The 17,989-nt window shown below is 44.1% G+C and overlaps 1 protein-coding gene across 1 annotated transcript in view; it reads left to right on the top strand.

The window, feature by feature from the left end:
* Nucleotides 1–17,989, top strand: part of fstl1b (follistatin-like 1b) — a 172,385-nt gene that overhangs the window by 104,980 nt on the left and 49,416 nt on the right. The window contains exon 3 of the mRNA XM_068040842.1: nt 8,462–8,563. Within this exon, the coding sequence (XP_067896943.1) occupies nt 8,462–8,563 (102 nt within the window). The remainder of the gene's footprint in view (nt 1–8,461; nt 8,564–17,989) is intronic.

The raw sequence follows: 17,989 nt of genomic DNA, 5'->3' as shown, positions 1-17,989 counted from the left end.
GTGCCATCAAGCGGCACTTGCTTAGCAATAACCTGCTCAGTGACGCTCAGTTTGGGTTCCGCCAGAGCCACTCAGCTCCTGACTTCATTACTGCCTTGGTTCAAACATGGACAAAAGAGCTGAACTCAAGAGGTGAGGTGAGAGTGACTGCCCTTGACATCAAGGCAGCATTTGACCGAGTATGGCATCAAGGAGTCCTAGCAAAACTGATGTCAATGGGAATCAGGGGGAAAACCCTCCGCCGGCTGGAGTCATACTTAGCGCAAAGGAAGATGGTTGTGGTTGTTGGAGGTCAATCATCTGAGCTCCAGGACATCAGCTGCTTCATCAATGACCTTCCTTTAATCATAAGGTCAGAAGTGGGGATGTTCGCTGATGATTGCACAATGTTCAGCACCATTCGTGACTCCTCAGATACTGAAGCAGTCTGTGTAGAAATGCAGCAAGACCTGGACAATATCCAGGCTTGGGCTGATAAGTGGCAAGTAACATTCGTGCCACACAAGTGCCAAGCAATGACCATCACCAACAAGAGTGAATCTAACCATCTCCCCTTGACATTCAACGGCATTACCATCGCTGAATCCCCCACTATCAACATCCTAGGGGCTACCATTAACCAGAAACTGAACTGGAGTAGCCATATAAATACCGTGGCTACAAGAGCAGGTCAGAGGCTAGGAATCCTGCGGCGAGTAACTCACCTCCTGACTCCTCAAAGCCTGTCCACCATCTACAAGGCACAAGTCAGGAGTGTGATGGAATACTCTTCACTTGCCTGGATGGGTGCAGCTCCAACAACACTCAAGAAGCTCGACACCATCCAGGACAAGGCAGCCCGCTTGATTGGCAACACATCCACAAACATTCACTCCCATCACCACCGACGCACAGTGGCACCAGTGTGTACCAAGATGTACTGCAGCAATGCACCAAGGCTCCTTAGACAGCACCTTCCAAACCCACGACCTCTACCAACTAGAAGGACAAGGGCAGCAAATACATGGGAACACCACCACCTGCAAGTTCCCCTCAAAGTCACACACCATCCTGACTTGGAACTATATCACCATTCCTTCACTGTCGCTGGGTCAAAATCCTGGAACTCCCTTCCTAACAGCACTGTGGGTATACCTACCTACCTACCCCAAATGGATTGCAGAGGTTCAAGAAGGCAGCTCACCACCACCTCCTCAAGGGCAATTAGGGATGAGCAATAAATGCTGGCCTGGCCAGGGACGCCTACATCCCATGAATGAATAAAAAAAAGCACGTGAAAACCATGGGAACAAGTACATATTGATTTCTTTGAAGTAGAAGGGAAAGAATATTTTGTTTTGGTCAATAGCCATAGCAAGTGGATAAATGTTGAGTCTATGCCCAATACCATTGAGGTTTTATGAAGTTGGTTTGCAAGGGGTTGCCAGAAGTGTTGGTGTCAGATAAATATCCACAGTTTACGTCAGAAGAGTTTGAAATATTTCTGAGTAAGAATGGAGTCAAACACACTCTAATACCGCCATATTACCCAGCATCAGATGGTGCTGCAGAAAAAGTTGTACAAATTGTAAAGAGGTTTTTGCAGAGGTGTTTGCTCAGTGACAGGTTCGGCTGTAATTTCCATGTTTCTCTTCAACACAGACTAAATAATTTTCTGTTCTCCTACAGAATATCCCCACAGTCCACAACAGGTTTCTCATCTGACAAATTAGTATTTAACATGCTCCTAGGACAAGATTTCGTTTGTTTAAGCCTGATGTCAATAGGAAAGTAAGAGAAAAACAAGACAGAGTGAAGATGAGTCATAATACACAAGCCATGAAACATAGTGAGTTCAGTGCAGGTAGAAGGTCATGGTGGAAAACCATGATGATTATGAGAAGTTTGTGCTTGGAATTGTTGTAAAAAGATTAGGTGCATTCCCGTATCTACTGAGGATTGGGGAGAGACTCCGTCAGTGTCATGTAAATCATTTGCTTGAAAGTGGAAATTTGACAAAAGGAGAGCATGAGAAACCTCCTATGGTCCAAATTCCTACAGTCCCAAATGAAAGTCAGAAAGGAAGTGCAAGTCATGAAGAAACTGAAAGTTTGCCGAGATCACAGAATCCACCGGTAGAGCAAATTGAGTCAGGGTCTTTGATTAAAACTAATCAATCAATTTCACAATTCCAACCATTAAGTGGCGTTGCTAGTCAAAGCCAAAAGTTCAGGGTTGACACAGTCTGAGATGTTGAGAGAGCAAAGTCAAGCTAATGGAAATGGAAGAAGATACCCAGACAAAAAGAGAAAGAAGCCAGATAGGTTAATCAAAAGTATGTAGGAAGGAAGAAATAAATTGTTCTTTTCATTATTTCTTGTCAAATGATATTTTTGTTAAAGACATACTGGTGTTAAGGAAAAATGATTTTTTTTAATTTAAATTACTCTGGAAATATTGAGTTATATATGTTTTAGTTGTGATTACAGTAACAAGCATGCAACCCAACCTGTTAAATTTCAGGTATTTTTATTGTATTCTGGGAAATTATGTACATGTGCCATTTTAAATTTTAATGTATAAAGTTTTTTTAAAGTGGGGAGGGAGTGTGATATATGTTTTGAACTGGCTGAGCATTTTGTATACTACCTATCTACTGCTCTCTCTGTTGGGGAGGTGTAAATGAAAGTTCTACAATGGCTGCTTGCACTGCACGACTTCATGGTGAGAAGAAGCATTCATTAAAAAACTAATTAAGGAAATAATTAATTAGTTATTTAAAACACAGTCAGGATGGCAGGCCAGGTGATGTGTTGCAGCTGCAGTATATGGGAGCTCACGGACACCAATGTGATCCACGGCAACCACGTCTGCAGTAAGTATCTACGGGTCGAAGAACTTTGGCTCAGAGTAGATGAGCTGGAGGCCGAGCTACAGACACTGCGATGCATCAGGGAGGGGGAAGCTACCTGGACACTTTGTTCCAGAAGGCGGTCACATCCCATGATTACCGTCTTCTGATTTGGTCAGTGGTCAGGGACAGGAGAATGTGACTGCGACTGAGGCAGGTAAGGGGATCAAGAAGGCAGAAGTGGAGGATCCTCAGCCCTTTCAATTGTCCAACAGATTTGAGGTCCTTTCCAGCTTATATAGAAGAGAGTGAGGGCTGCAGATTGGTTATTTTTTTCTTTCATGGGCTGGAGAGGAACTTTCATTAGAAGGGGGAGGATCCAAATGTCGTGGTCCACGTGGGTACCAACGACATAGATAGGGCTAGGAAAGAGGTTCTGCATAGGGAGTATGAGCAGCTAGGGGATAAATTAAAAAGCAGAACCTCAAAGGTAATAATCTCTGGATTATTACCTGAGGCACAAGCAAACTGGCGTAGGGTAACTAAGATGAGAGAGGTGGATGCATGGTTCAAAGACTGGTGTGATAGAAATGGGTTTCAATTCGTGGGGCACTGGCACCAGTACTGGGGAAAGTGGGAGCAGTACCATTGGAATGGTCTTCATTTGAACCGTGCTGGCACCAGTGTTCTGGTGAATTGTATAACTAGGGCAGTCATGAGGGCTTTAAACTAAATAGTGGGGGGAAGGGATCATGTGAGAGGAGATGTGGTAAAATAAAGGGAAACAAAGAGGTAATAGAGCAGGGTAGCGATTTGGGTAATGATAACCAGTGTGGCAGGAAGGGACAGAGCGTATAAACATAAGACTGTACCAGCAGATAAGGCCAAAGATTGCAGAAATGATAAAAAGACTAAGTTAAAAGCTCTGTATCTGAAGTCACGCAGAATTCGTAACAAAATGAATGAATTGTTAGAACAGATAGAAATAAATATGTATGACGTGATGGCCATTACAGAAATATGGTTGCAAGGTGACCAAGGTGGGGACCTGAAAATCGAAGGGTATTCGACATTTGAAAAGACAAGAAGCTAGAAAAAGGTGATGGGGTAGCTTTGTTAATTAAGGATGTCATTAGTACAGTATCGAGAGATGACTTTAGCTCAGAAGAGCAAGATGCAGAATCAGTTTGGGTAGAGATAAGAAATAGGAAAGGTAAGAGAGCGCTTGTGAGGGTAGTTTATAGGCCCCCTAACAGTTGCTACATTGTAGGACAGAATATACAGTAAGATATAAATGGGGCATGTCAGAAAGGTACCGCAGTAGTCATGGGTGACGTTAATCTACATGTAGATTGGGTGAATCAGATTGGCAAAGGTAGCCTGGAAAATAAGTTCATAAAGTGTATTCGGGACAATTTCTTAGAGCAGTACATTCTAGAGCCAACTAGGGAGCAGGCTATTTTAGACTTGGTAATGTGCATTGGGACAGGATTAATTAATAACCGCATGGTAAAGGAGCCTTTAGGCGACAGTGATCATAACATGTTAGAATTTCATGGTCAGGTTGAAGGAGAGAAATGTGGGTCTTAAGACTAGTGTCTTAAACCTAAATAAAGGTAATTAGAAGAATTATGATGGCACAGCTAGCTAAAGTGCACTGAGAAACTAGATTAAAAGGTAGGACAGTAGAGGTGCAGTGGTAGACTTTGAGAGAGATACTTAATTACTCTCAGCAAAGAGTTATGCCAGTGAGAAAGATTCTTTGAGACGGATGCATCATTCATGGCTAAATAAGGAAGTTAAGGATAGTATCAAATGAAAAGAAACACTGTACAAATCTGCAAAGATTAGCGGTAGGTTAGAAGATTGGACAGATTTTAAGAACCAGCAAAGAATGACAAAAAAAGAGGGAGAATGTAGAGTATGAGAGAAATCTAGGTAGTAATATAAAAGCAGATAGTAAGAGCTTCTACAAGTATTTAAATAGGAAAAGAGTAACTAAAGCTAGTGTTGGTCCTCTAGAGAGTGAGTCTGAGGAATTGGTAATGGAAAACAAGGAAATTATGGAGTTGCTGAACAGGTATTCTGTGTCTGCTTTCGCTGTAGAAGACTTAGAAAACCTGCCAAAGATACTTGAAAATCAAGAGGTGAAAGTTAAAACGATCACCATCACCAGGAAAAAGATGGTGGGAAAGCTATTAGGCCTAAAGGCTGACAAGTCCCCAGGGCTAGATGGTCTGTATCCTAGGGTCTTAAAAGAAGTGGCTGCAGAGATAGTAGAGGCTTTGGTTATAATCTTCCAAAATTCCTTAGATCCTGGATGGGTCCTAGCAGGTTGGAAAATAGCATGTGTAACACTTTTATTCAAGAAAGGAGGAAGACAGAAAGTAGGAAACTATAGGCCAGTTAGCCTATGATCTGTCAGAGGAAAATGAGTAGAATCTATTATTAAGGAGGTTATAGCAGGATACTTAGAAAATCGTAATGGAATCAGACAGAGTCAACGTGGTTTTGTGAACGGGAAATTGTGTTTAAGTAATTTATTAGAGTTCTTCGAGGAAGTAACAAGCAAGGTGGCTAAAGGGGAACCTGTAGATGTGTATTTGGATTTCCAAAAGGCATTTTATAAGGTGACACATCAAAGATTACTGCACAAGATCAGAGCACATGGTGCAGGGGGTAACATATTAGCATGGATAAAGAATTGGTTAACTAACAGGAAGCAGAGATTAGGAATAAATGGGTCTTTTTCAGGTTGGCAAGCTGTAACTAGTGGAGTGCCACAGGGATCAATGCTTGGGCCTCAACTATTTAAAATTTATATCAATGACTTGGATGAAGGTATGTACGGTAGCTAAATTTGTCGATGACACCAAGATGGGAAGGAAAGTAAGTTGTCAAGAGGAAGTAAAGGGTGTGCTGGTGGTGGGGGTCTCAATGTCGGGGAAACCAACGCCGAGATCCCTGTGCCAGCTCTTGTATGGAATGCCAGCCAAATTTAGTGCCAGTCAGGCACTTAACTGGACACTGATGGGCCTTCCATCTGATTTAGTACCCCGTTGACGGAAGTCCCAGCCTTGCAGAGCTGCCGGCCAATCAGAGGCAGGTAGCTAAAGCGCCACTGCGGAGATGGTCGCTGCTTTTGTAGCTGCAGTGACCCGACACCGATGAGGGGCGCTGGAACCAGGCTCAAGGTAGGTCAGGGTGGGAGGGGACTCATGGGGTGAGGGTCGTGGGGGAGGAGGGCGGGTGAATGGCAGCAAGGGCATAGGTGGCCCTCAGCGGGCACCGCCCCCCCCACCCCTTCCCAATACCAGGTCCCATCCTTTGAATGAGATCCCCCCCCACCCCCGCAGTCGGGAAGCAGCCTGCACGGTTTTTCATGTCGTGCTTCCGTGCAGCGACATGGTGCACAGGTAATTGTGGCTGCAGCGGGAAGAGGCCCTTACTTAGGGGTTAATTACCCAGTTATGGGCCTCAACTGACAGCGGGTGGGAAGGCCTGTGAATGGCAATGAAGTCCCTCCCCACCACCACCATCCCACCTGATTTTATGCTCCCCCTGCCTCCAAACCCGCCATGGGGAGAACATAAAATTCCACCCAAAGAGTCTTCAAAAAGATATAGATAGGTTGAGCGAGTGGGCAAAAATTTAGCAAATGAAGTATAATGTGGGAAAATGTGAACTTGTCCACTTTGGCAGGAAGAATCAAGAAGCAGTATACTATTTAAATGGAGAGAGATTACAGAACTCAGTGGTACAGAGGGATCTGGGTGTCCTGGTACATGATTCACAAAAGGTTAGCATGCAGGTACAGCAAGGTGATTAGGGAGGCAAATAGCATGTTGGAGTTTATCGCAAGGGGAATTGAATAATAAAGTAGGGAAGTTTTACTGCAGCTGTACAGGGTCTTGGTGAGACCACATCTGGAGTACTGTGTATAGTTTTGGGCTCCATATTTGAAAAAGGATATAATTGCATTAGAGGCAGTTCAGAGAAGGTTCACTCAACTAATTCTGGGGATGAAGGGCTTATCTTGTGAAGAAAGGTTGAACAGGTTGAGCCTATAACCATTGGCGTTTAGAAGAATGAGAGGTGATCTTACTGAAGATAAGATCTTGAGGGGACTTGATAGAGTGGATACCAGCAGGATATTTCCTCTTGTGGGGGAGACTAGAACTAGAGGACACTGTGTTTAAGAATAAGAGATCTCCCTCTTAAGACGTAGAAGAGGAGAATTTTTTTCTCAATGCGTCATTAGTCTGTGGAATTCTCTTCCCCAGAAAGGAGTGGAGGGTAGGTCATTGAATTTATTCAAAGCTGAGTTAGATAGATTTTTGCTGGACAAGGGAGGATTATGGAGGACAGACAGGAAATTGGAGTTGAAACCACAACCAGATCAGCCATGATCTTATCAAATGGCGGAGCAGGCTCGAAGAGCCAAATGGCCTACTCCTGCTCCTAAGTCCTATGTTTCTATGTTCCTGTGTTAGACTTAGTGAATACACAACAGTGATTTGGCACTCTGCCAGCTCCACCTCTCTCCACATGATGTGAGTGATCTCCTGCCAGAATTGTTGCCACAGACACCCAACATTCTGCCTCCTTGAGGAGGGATCGCAGGTCAGACCAAGGTCCATCTAGTTAACTTTCTACCATCCTGGTAGTCACGTGATACGGTTACAATGGAGTTGTTGACTAATTGTAGCAATCATTCTCCATTGAATAGTCTACAACAGGCACAAACAGGAGCCAAGGAAAACCCCTAGTGGTGGAAAGCTTTGGGAACCCCAAAGGTAACATTCTCTCAGGCCAGTGCCAATCCCTGTACCACTAGCCTCTGGGTTCACCTACAACATATCCCTTATAAGATATTTCACTGATTCCCACTTTCTTTATTTTTTAGTAACAGTCTTTACATAGAAACTGTATTAAAGGCCTTACTGAAGTACACCATATCTACTGCTTTACTCCTATCAAGCTCTTTTGTCACACTAAAAAAAACAGTAAATTAGATTGGCAAGACATCCCCTTTATGAACCCATATTAGCTTTCTTTAATGACTTTATTTCTATTCAGATGCTCTATGATCTCTTTAATAAAGGTTTCCATAACTTTACCCACAATGGAATTCAAATTCACTGGTTTTTAGTTTCCTTCTGCTACATTTAAAAAAAATAAGAGTAATAGCTGTCATTTTCTGTTTCTAAAGTATTTCATTGGCTATAAAGTTATTTGTGATGTTCTGAAATAATTAAAGGTGCAATATAAATGCAAGTTCTTTTGTTACATGGGTTTTATGTCAGTGACTATTCCAATGGATAAGAAAATGAGCTGGCACTCGTGTAAATATCTCTGTAGTTCATCAGCAGCTGCAAGTTATTTTTATTGGCAAAAAAAGAGGCACAACTCATCTGTGGAACTTTAAAGTCTATGTTAATTAAGATTCCCCCAGCTGCTCCTGATACCCCATTTTAAGGAAATTTAACGTGAAAATGTTAACACATCAAGTGTTTGATTAAACTGGTGAACGTTTATGGAAACAAAACCTCTTGCTCTGAAATGTAATGTTACTCACACTTTGCAGAATTACTGTGACTCATTGGATGGTTGTTTATTTTTTTACCACAGGAAATGAAAAGCAAGTCCAAGATTTGTGCCAACGTGTTCTGCGGTGCTGGGAGGGAGTGTGCTGTGACGGAGAAAGGTGAACCCACATGCCTGTGCATTGCAGTAAGTTTACTCACTTCTTGTGCTGTCCTGTTCCTACAGAACTACAGTGAATGTAAAACTAAATCTCAATTATCAGGTGACCAGGGATAGTATTGATTTTCATCCACATGATTTTCTAAAATGTATTCATCTGGTTCCCCTCAGTACGCTAAGTTCAACTCAGACTGATTTCACTGCCACTAGGAAACTCTTACAGACTCATATATGTAACAACTAGAAGTAAAAACTGTGACAGCTGAACGCTGTTCTCAGTCAACTTAAAGTATACTATGATGCTATTTTCGACCACCTAGTGTGAAAGAGGATTCAAATGACAAAGTGCCCAAAGCTGGTAGTTCTTGTGGTTCAGCCTTCATGCATCCAACAAAAACAAAGCATTAGGAAGGAGCAGTTATGACCCACCACGGAGCAGGGCTCAAACCTGGGAGCTTCCTGATTTGCACAGTTCAGCACCATTGTACAGGGTTGAAATTTCTCTTTGCATTATTTTAACCTGTTTATTTGAAGTAACTTAACTTGGTTAAAATAGCATACACAAAAACTTGATGCAAATGCATTAACCAATGGGAAGAAATCAGAGGAATTTCAAGCCCAGTGGAGTTATGAGGGGAGCTCTGGCCATGTTCCAATTTTTTACATTATTATCATTTGCCAGATTTTTGTCAGTAATTGGCCTGGGTTTGGTTGTTCACCAACTCCAGGAGATCACATGGCTCTGGGTGGGTAAGAAGTGTCTATATTGTGATGCATTGTGCATCATAACTATATGGGACAGGCTAAATGGATAGTGGGTCTTTCCTGTCTGTCGTTTTTGTATGCTTGTATCAATGAAATAAATTATGGTGACTATATTTTTAGCAGTTGCAATCAAGGATGCAGTGACTCGAGACCCCTGAACAATGTGGTTGATTCTTAACTACCTTCTGAAATGGCCCACAAGCCACTCCATTGTATCAAACTGCTACAAGAAATAATAAGAATAAAATCGGGCAAACCGCCCGGCATTGACCTCGGCACTGGAAATGACAAAGGCAACCCTGCCCAGTCAACCCAGCAAAGACCTCTTCACAAAATCTGGGGAGTTGTGCCAAAATTGGGAGAGCTGTCCCACAGACTAGTCAAGCAACAGCCTGACATAGTCATAGTCACTGAATCATACCTTACAGCCAATGTCGCAGATTCCTCCCATCACCATTCCTGGGAATGTCCTGTCCCACCGGCAGGACAGACCCATCAGACAGTGGTATACAGTCAGGAGGGAGTAGCCTGGGAGTCCTCAACATTGACTCAGGACCCCATAAAGTCTCATGGCATCAGCTCAAACATGAGCAAGGAAACTTCCTGCTGAATACCAGGAGCAGAATTGTATTCCACCACAATCTGAAACTTAGTGGCCTGGCATATTCCTCACTCTACCATTTCCATCAAGCCAAGGGACCAACCCTGGTTCAATGAGAAGTGTAGAAAGGCATGCAAGGAGCACCTGAAAATGAGGTGCCAACCTGGTGAAGCTACAACACAGGACCACAAATATGCTAAAGAGGGGAAGCAGCATACTATAAACAGAGCTAAGCGATCCCATAATCAATGGATCAGATCAATGCTCTGGAGTCCTGCCACATCCAGTCGTGAATGATGGTGGATAATTAAACAACTAATGGGAGGAGGAGGCACCAGGAATATACCCGTCCTTGACGATGGCAGAGCCCAGTCCTGTGAGTGCAAAAGGCAAGGCTGAAGCATTTGCAACCATCTTCATCCAGAAGTGCCGAGTGGATGATCCACCTCAGCCTCCTCCTGAGATCCGCACCATCACAGAAGCCAGCCTTCAGACATTCAATTCACTCCACCTAATATCAAGAAACCGTTGAGCACACTGGATACAGCAAAGGCTATGGGCTCCGATAACATCCTCGCTGTTGCACTGAAGATCTGAGCTCTAGAATGAGCTGTGCCCCTAGCCAAGCTTTCCAGTACAACAGCAACACTGGCATCTACCTGACAATGTGGAAAATTGCCAGGTATGTCCTGTACACAAAATGCAGGACAAATTCAATCTAGCCAATTGCCCATCAATCTACTGCCAATAATCAGCAAAGTGATGGAAGGTATCGTTGAAGTGCTATCACATGACATTTATTTACTAACAATCTACTCACCGATGCTCACTTTGGGCTCCATCAGTTCTACTTGTTACCAGACTTCATCGCAAACTTGGTCCAAAGATGGACAAAAAAGCTGAATTCCAGAAGTGAGGTGTGAGTGACTACCCTTGACATCAAAGCAGGATTTGATCAAGTGTGGCATCAAGAAATCTTAGCAAAATTGAAGCCAATTGGAATCGGGGGGTGGAGGGGGAGGGGGTGCATGGTGAGGGTGCGGAATTCTCCACTGCTGGAGTCATACCTAGCACAAAGGAAGATGGTTGTGGTTGTTGGATGTCAATCATCCCAGTCCCAGGACATCACTGCAGGAGTTTCTCGGGGTAGTGTCCTCGGCCCAACCATCTTCAGCTGCTTCATCAATGACTTTCCCTCCATCATAAGGTCAGAAGTGGGAATGTTCGCTGATGATTACACAATGTTCAGCACCATTTGCAACTCCTCTGATACTGAAGCAGCCCGTGTCCATCTCTTGCTGCATCTGGACAACATCCAGGCTTGGGCTGATAAGTGGTAAGTAACATTCGCGCCACACAAGTGCCAGGCAATGGCCATCTCAAGCAAGAGAAAATCTAACCATCTCCCCTTGATGTCCAATGGCATTATCATTGCTGAATCCACCGCTGTCAACATCCTGGGGGTTATCATTGATCAGTAACTGAACTGGACCAGTCACATAAATGTGCCCACATGCCTACAAGAGGAGGTCAGAGGCTGGGAATTCTGTGGCGAGTAATTCACCTCCTGTCTTCCCAATGCTAGTCCACCATCTACAAGGCACAAGTCAGGAGTGTGATGGAATACTCTCCACTTGCCTGGATGGGCGCAGCTCCAACAACACTCAAGAAGCTCGACAACATCTGGGACAAAGCAGCCCGCTTGATTGGCACCCCATCTACCACCTTCAACATTCACTCCCTTCATCACCGACACACAGTGGCAGCAGTGTGTAACATCTACATGATGCACTGCAGCAATTCACCAAGGCTCCTTCAACAGCACCTTCCAAACCCACAACCTCTACCACCGAGAAGGACAAGGACAGCAGATGCATGGGAACACCCCCACCTCCACGTTCCCCTCCAAACCACACACCATCCTGACTTCGAACTATATCACCGTCCCTTCACATATACAAGATGCACTGCAGCAACTCACCAAGACTTTTTCATGACCTCTACCATCTACAAGAACAAGGGCAGCAGACAAATGAGAACACCATCACGTGCAAGTTCCCCTCTAAGCCACACATCATCCTGACTTGGAAATATGTCACTGTTCCTTGCTGAGTCAAAATCCTGGAACTCCCCCCTAACAGCACTGTGAGAGTACCTTTGCCACAGGGTCTGCAGCGGTTGAAGTTGCTGGCTCACCACTACTTTCACAATGTCAACTGGGGATGGGCAATTGAAGTCTGGCTTTGCCAGCGACACCCACATCCCATGAATGAATAAAAGAAAATTTTATGCTAGGTCCAGTTCACAATAAAGTGTGTTATTTTCTGTCTTCTGATGAGGGATGGTTGAGCCAGTAAATATTGTAATTCTACAGTGTGTTATTGCTATTTTCTTGTCCATTTACTATTTAATGAATCTGTTTGGTAATTTATAGCCTTAGTCAGGGAAGATCACAAGGTCATGTGATATAACCAGTAATTAAAAAGTCAAGAAACATCACATGAGGTTGTATGATATAACCACACACAATCGTGTGATATAATCTGAAATACAGTGAGGTTTGATTACTGGGATTGCTACAATTACAGATTTAGGCACACTGATCCATAGGGAGAGCAGGCCCATCTATGGGAGTGATCTGAGATGTTGAACCCAAGAAAAATACCTGGAGTAAAATCCCCAAACAAAACAACTTCACATAGCATCACTGCTGTAAGGAGAATTTAAATCCAACTAAATAAAAAAATGACATTCAGAACTACAAAATGCTGTAATAAACCTTCCTGCAGATGCACTCTTTCAGTCCTTTGTGTCGTATATACTAAGTTGCAGTGGAACAGGACTGTGGACCTTTATTTGTGCAAAAGCTCCAGGCTAATTGCTTCATAGTGGAATAAAGCATGTGGGATAAGAAGAGATTACATCTAAAATAAATCTTCTAATTTCTCCAAATAGTAATTTTAAAGTGACATGGCTGATCATAAAGAGAAATATGTAACATCATTTTTTTATTTTAATTTTAAAAAATGTTTGAAAATTCAAAAACAGAGGCAGCTGCTTTCAAAGTGTGACAGAAATGTGTTGATAAATGTTGTGCCTGACAGCGCTCACTGAGCTCCTGAGGAACATATCAAGTGACATGAACATCGTTCTGTGGAGTGGATTTATTAAAATTCCATTTATTAGAGTTTCAAAGGAATGAACAAATAATGGTAGGATTAGCCATCAGAAAGAAACAAAAAAGGTCTATATTTCTCAAGGAGGTATTAATCCTGAAAGGTTACATGTCACAAGAAATAGGAGCAGGAGTAGAACTTATGGCCTATCAAGCCTGCTCTGCCATTCAGTACAATCATGGCTGATGGTAGGCTTCAACTCCACTCTCCTGCCCGCTCGCCATTATCCTTTGACACCCTGAGAGACCAAAAATCTGTCTATCCCAGCCTTTTAAAGGGTTGCTTTCCAGCTTCAGTTTCCAAAACAGCCAAGAGTGGCTCAAACTCAAAGTTGTGCTGAAAATCCACCAGAGGAGAGTTTGATCAAACCTAAACCCTCTTGTCACTGTATTTCAGATTATATCACACGATATATATATATATATATAACTTCGGTGGTGGAAAACTTCTAGAAAGAATAATTCGGGACAAAATTAATAGTCACATGGACAAATGTGGGTTAATTAACCAAAGCCAGCATGGATTTCTTCAGGGAAAATCATGTTTAACTAACTTGCTGGAATATTTTGAGGATGTAACAGAGAGGGTTGATGAGGGCAATGCTGTTGATGTGGTGTACATGGACTTTCAAAAGGTGTTTGATACAGTGCCACACAACAGACTTGTGAGCAAACTTGCAGCTTGTGGAATAAAAGGGATGGTAGCAACATGGATATGGAATTGGCTGAATGACAGGAAACAAAGTGTAGTGGTTAATGAATGTTTCTTGGGCTGGAGGAAGGTTTGTAGTGGAGTTCCCCAGTGTTGGCACCTTGCTTTTCCTGATATATATTAATGACCCAGACCTTGGTGTACAGGGCACAATTTCAAAGTTTGCAGATGATATGAAACTTGGAAGCATTGTGAACTATGAGGAGGATGATGTAGAACTACAAAGGGACATAGACAAGTTGGTGGAATGGGAGGATAGGTGGCAGATGAAGTGCAATGCAGAGAAATGTGAGGTGGTTCATTTTGGTAGGAAGAAAAAGGAGAGACAATACAAAATAAAGGGTACAATTCTAAAGGGGGTGCAGGAGCAGAGGGACCTGGGTGTATATGTGCATAAGTCATTGAAGGTGGCAGGACAGGTTGAGAGTGCAGTTAATAAAGCATACAGTATACTGGGCTTCATTAATAGGAGCATAGAGTACAGGATCAAGGAAGTTATGTTGAACTTGCATAAGACAGTAGTTCGGCCTCAGCTGGAGTATTGTGTCCAGTTCTGGGCACCGCACTTTAGGAAAGGTGTGAGGGCATTGGAGAGAGTGCAGAAAAGACTCACGAGAATGGTTCCAGGAATGAAAAACTTCAGTTATGAAGATAGATCGGAGAAGTTGGGACTGTTTTCCTTGGAGAAAAGAAGGCTGAGAGGTGATTTGATAGAGGTTCAAAATCATGAAGGGTCTAGACAGAGTAGATAGAGAGAAACTGTTCCCACTCAAGAAAGGATCGAGAACAAGAGGGCACAGATTTAAACAAATGGGTAAGAGAAGCAAAAACAACATGAGGAAACACTTTTTCACACAGTGAGTGGTTAAGGTCTGGAATGCACTGCCTGAGAGTGCGGTGGAGGCAGGTTCAACTGAAGCATTAAAAAGGGAATTAGACTGTTACATGAAAAGGAAGAATGTGCAGGGTTACAGGGAGAAGGCGGTGGAATGGCACTAAGTGAATTATTCTTTCAGAGCCGGTGCTGACAGAATGGGCCAAATGGACTCCTTCTGCACTGTAACAATTCTGTGATTGCGAGTGGTTATTCCACACAACACTGTAAAAATTACTGTTGCCAATAATAGCAGATAAATGCTTAACATGTTTGTACTGCCTATTTAACTTAAACAGGTTAATATCTTGGTTAAAGTAGTGGAAAGAGAAATCGTCATCTGAACATTCAAGTGTTAATTTGGTTATAGTTAAAGGTAACTTTAAGCTTAAATTTGCTAGGAGTTCTTACAATATGCATTTGTTTTGTTGCATCATGTGTTGTGCGAAACCATTGTTGTGGTGAATACTGATGTGATGTTATCGTACATGCTTTTGGACCTGGTAAAGACACTCAGGCCAATTCCACAGTTAGGCCACAAAATGGCAGGGATGCCCGGGCGTTAGGGTTGCCAACCCTCCAGTTTGTCCTAGGAGTCTCTTGGGATTAAAGGTAATCTCCCGTACATTGCTGCTAGCAACCCAGGAAAAAAACCATAGGAGCGTTAAATATATTTGCTTTTTTTTTCTTTGAATGCTTCCATTTAGTAGTTACAAAAATATTGAAAATGGGGGAAGGAGAGATTATATGACTGCCGGTCAAGAATCATCCAATTAGGTAACTGTGTTTGTTTGCTTTCCAATTGGTGGGGGAAGGTGGTGTGCCATGAAGATGGACAACTCGGGTGACTGATAGCAGGAGTATGGGGGCAGGGCGATTGGTGGTGGAAGGTCATGTGATGAAACCGCCAAAATACATCTAGCCAGAGTTGGCAGGTCTACTGGGCGCACTGGCATAGGTTCCAAGAGGTCAGCTAACTAACATTTTTAAAATAATCTCCCTGCACAGATCAAACTATCAGTGACTCTCAGCCACTGTAGTCCCTCCACATAATTGCTGTGGAATAGATGAGGAAGAGCTTATGGCTTTATACCAACTGTGCAAGGCAAGGATTCTCTTCAGCTTTGTCTTCTTGCTAGCATTAACAATTAGTGGAGATAAGTTTGTGTGATAGTGTAGAACAGGTGATAGCAAATCGACAGCTCATTTTACATCTCTCCCTGTTTTTACGCTGACTGAAGTCACTGGATCTCAGCTGGCATTGGTTCCTTTGAGATTTTGTGTAAGGCCCCATACCTTAGACTAAATAAGGCAATCTCAAAGATCAGTTACCCTGACCAGAGCTTAAACTTCTCCTTTTGGAGTCTCAGTTGGTCCTTTTGGAGTCAAAGATTGGAAAAAGCTTTTCTTGGGTCTTCGCACCTCACAGAGACAGATTTGCTCAGTTCTTTGGGCCTGCTTCAGCCTCATTGTGTTGCAGGCTGTTGTCTGCAATGAAACATATAAGATTCTGCAGGCACTTGGCAGGATCGACACTGAGGGCTGAATTTTCAACATGGAGGCCCACCTCCGGGGTAAACCAGTTAAAGTTCAGATTTTCATGTGGGAAAGCCCTTAATTGATCTGGAGACAGGATTCTTCTCCACTTACAGCCAATATGAGCAGGAACTGAGGTGGGCCAGATGAAGTGTAGGACTCATTTAGACTCCTGCGGCAGCCATCACTGAGGCTGCTGGTTGTCCTGAGGGAGATATCTGCATTTTGTGCCACAATCTTCCACTGCACCAGAGGGAAGTGAGATGTCACAGGAGAGCTGGAGGCCTGGCACCCGGGGCAGGGCAGCCCCTTGCTTCATCGATGTCAACCTGGATCTAATGCCGGAGGCTGTGAGGGAGAGGAGGGAGGTCCTCTTCCTGGAGGGTGGCAGGAGGAGGCCACCTTGTCAGGCAGCAGCGGCACCTCCCTGTTCACTGTCATCTCCGTTCTCTTCCTCTTCCTCTTCCCTCACCTCCTACTCCTGCTCTTCCGATGATGAGCTGTTTCCTTCCAGAGCTTCATTGTCTTCAAAGTCCACACCTCTCTGGAGGACCATGTAATAGAGACCGCAGAGACCACCACAATGACGGTTTGCAGGATGGTATGGCACCATCTGACTGGTCTAGGCACCAGACTCGCATCTTCAGAAGTCTGATGGCCTGCTCAATGGTTGACCTGCTGATGGGGTGGGATTGGTTGTATTACCTCAGTGCCTCTTTCTGGGGTTCCTGTGGAGTGATCAGTAACCTTTTCTACAAGGGATATCCCTTGTCCTGTAGGATCCATCCATGCACTTTGGGGATTGGAATGAAGATCTGAAGCAACCTGGACTGATGGATGATGAAGGCATTATGGCAGCTGTCAGGAAAGCGAGCATGCACATGGAGGAAACTCTTGTTGTGATCGCAGACCAGTGATCTGGACGTTGAGGGAGTGGAAGCCCTTCCTGTTACTGGATCTCACTGGCTGGCCACTGGGTGCCTTGATGGCCACACGGATGCAATCAATGATGCCCTACACCTGGAGGAATCCAGTGATAAAAGCGGACCCCAATGCTTTCTATCTCTGCAAGGCTGTGTATGTCGTCAAATGAATGTGCTGTTCAGCTCTGGCAAAGAGGGCATCATTAACCAGCGAGATGCAGTGGTGTGCGGCCGTTTGTGAGGATGCCACTGAGGTCTGTAGCTAATCTCTGGAAGGGGCCAGCAGTGAAGAAATTCAAGGCCACTCTGACTATGACGGATACTGTCAGGGAATGGTGACCAGTGCTGCTAGGTGCGCGGTCTTCACCAATGAGGGCACAGATGTCAGTGATCATCTGCTCGGAGAGGCACAGTCTCCTGCGGCACTGGGTCTCTGTCATCTCCAGGTAGCTCCATCTTCAGCGATAGATCCCGTTTGAGGGTATGGCCTCCGTTGCCTTCCTGCCCCCTTTCCTCTCCCATGTTCTCCTGATGCCCGGGGCTCTGCTCTTGTGGAGGGTGTTGCCCTTCATTGCCACTGGGCCCAAAATATGACATTCTGCTTCCAATGCCGGCTGCAGCCTTCCTTTTAGACAGGTGGCCGTCCTATTGTGATTGGCAGCCTTGCCCCTTGCTCTTCTGCCCCCATGATGCTGGGGGGGAAGAAGACGACCTCTGTTTGATGCCCGTTTCCTGTCCCACACTCTCCCCATCCTGGTGATTATTGCTGGCACCATATCTTCACCTTGAATAGACATGCCTCCCAGTGCGGGTATTTTCAGGGCATCCCTGTCTCCGGGGGGGTGGGGGGGACCCAAAATTTCAGCC

This window comes from Heterodontus francisci, chromosome 10 (genome assembly GCF_036365525.1).
Source record: "Heterodontus francisci isolate sHetFra1 chromosome 10, sHetFra1.hap1, whole genome shotgun sequence".
In the NCBI taxonomy this organism is placed as follows: Eukaryota; Metazoa; Chordata; class Chondrichthyes; order Heterodontiformes; family Heterodontidae; genus Heterodontus; species Heterodontus francisci.
The sequence above is the reverse complement of the archived record's forward strand: the minus strand, read 5'-3'. Positions and strand labels throughout refer to the sequence as shown.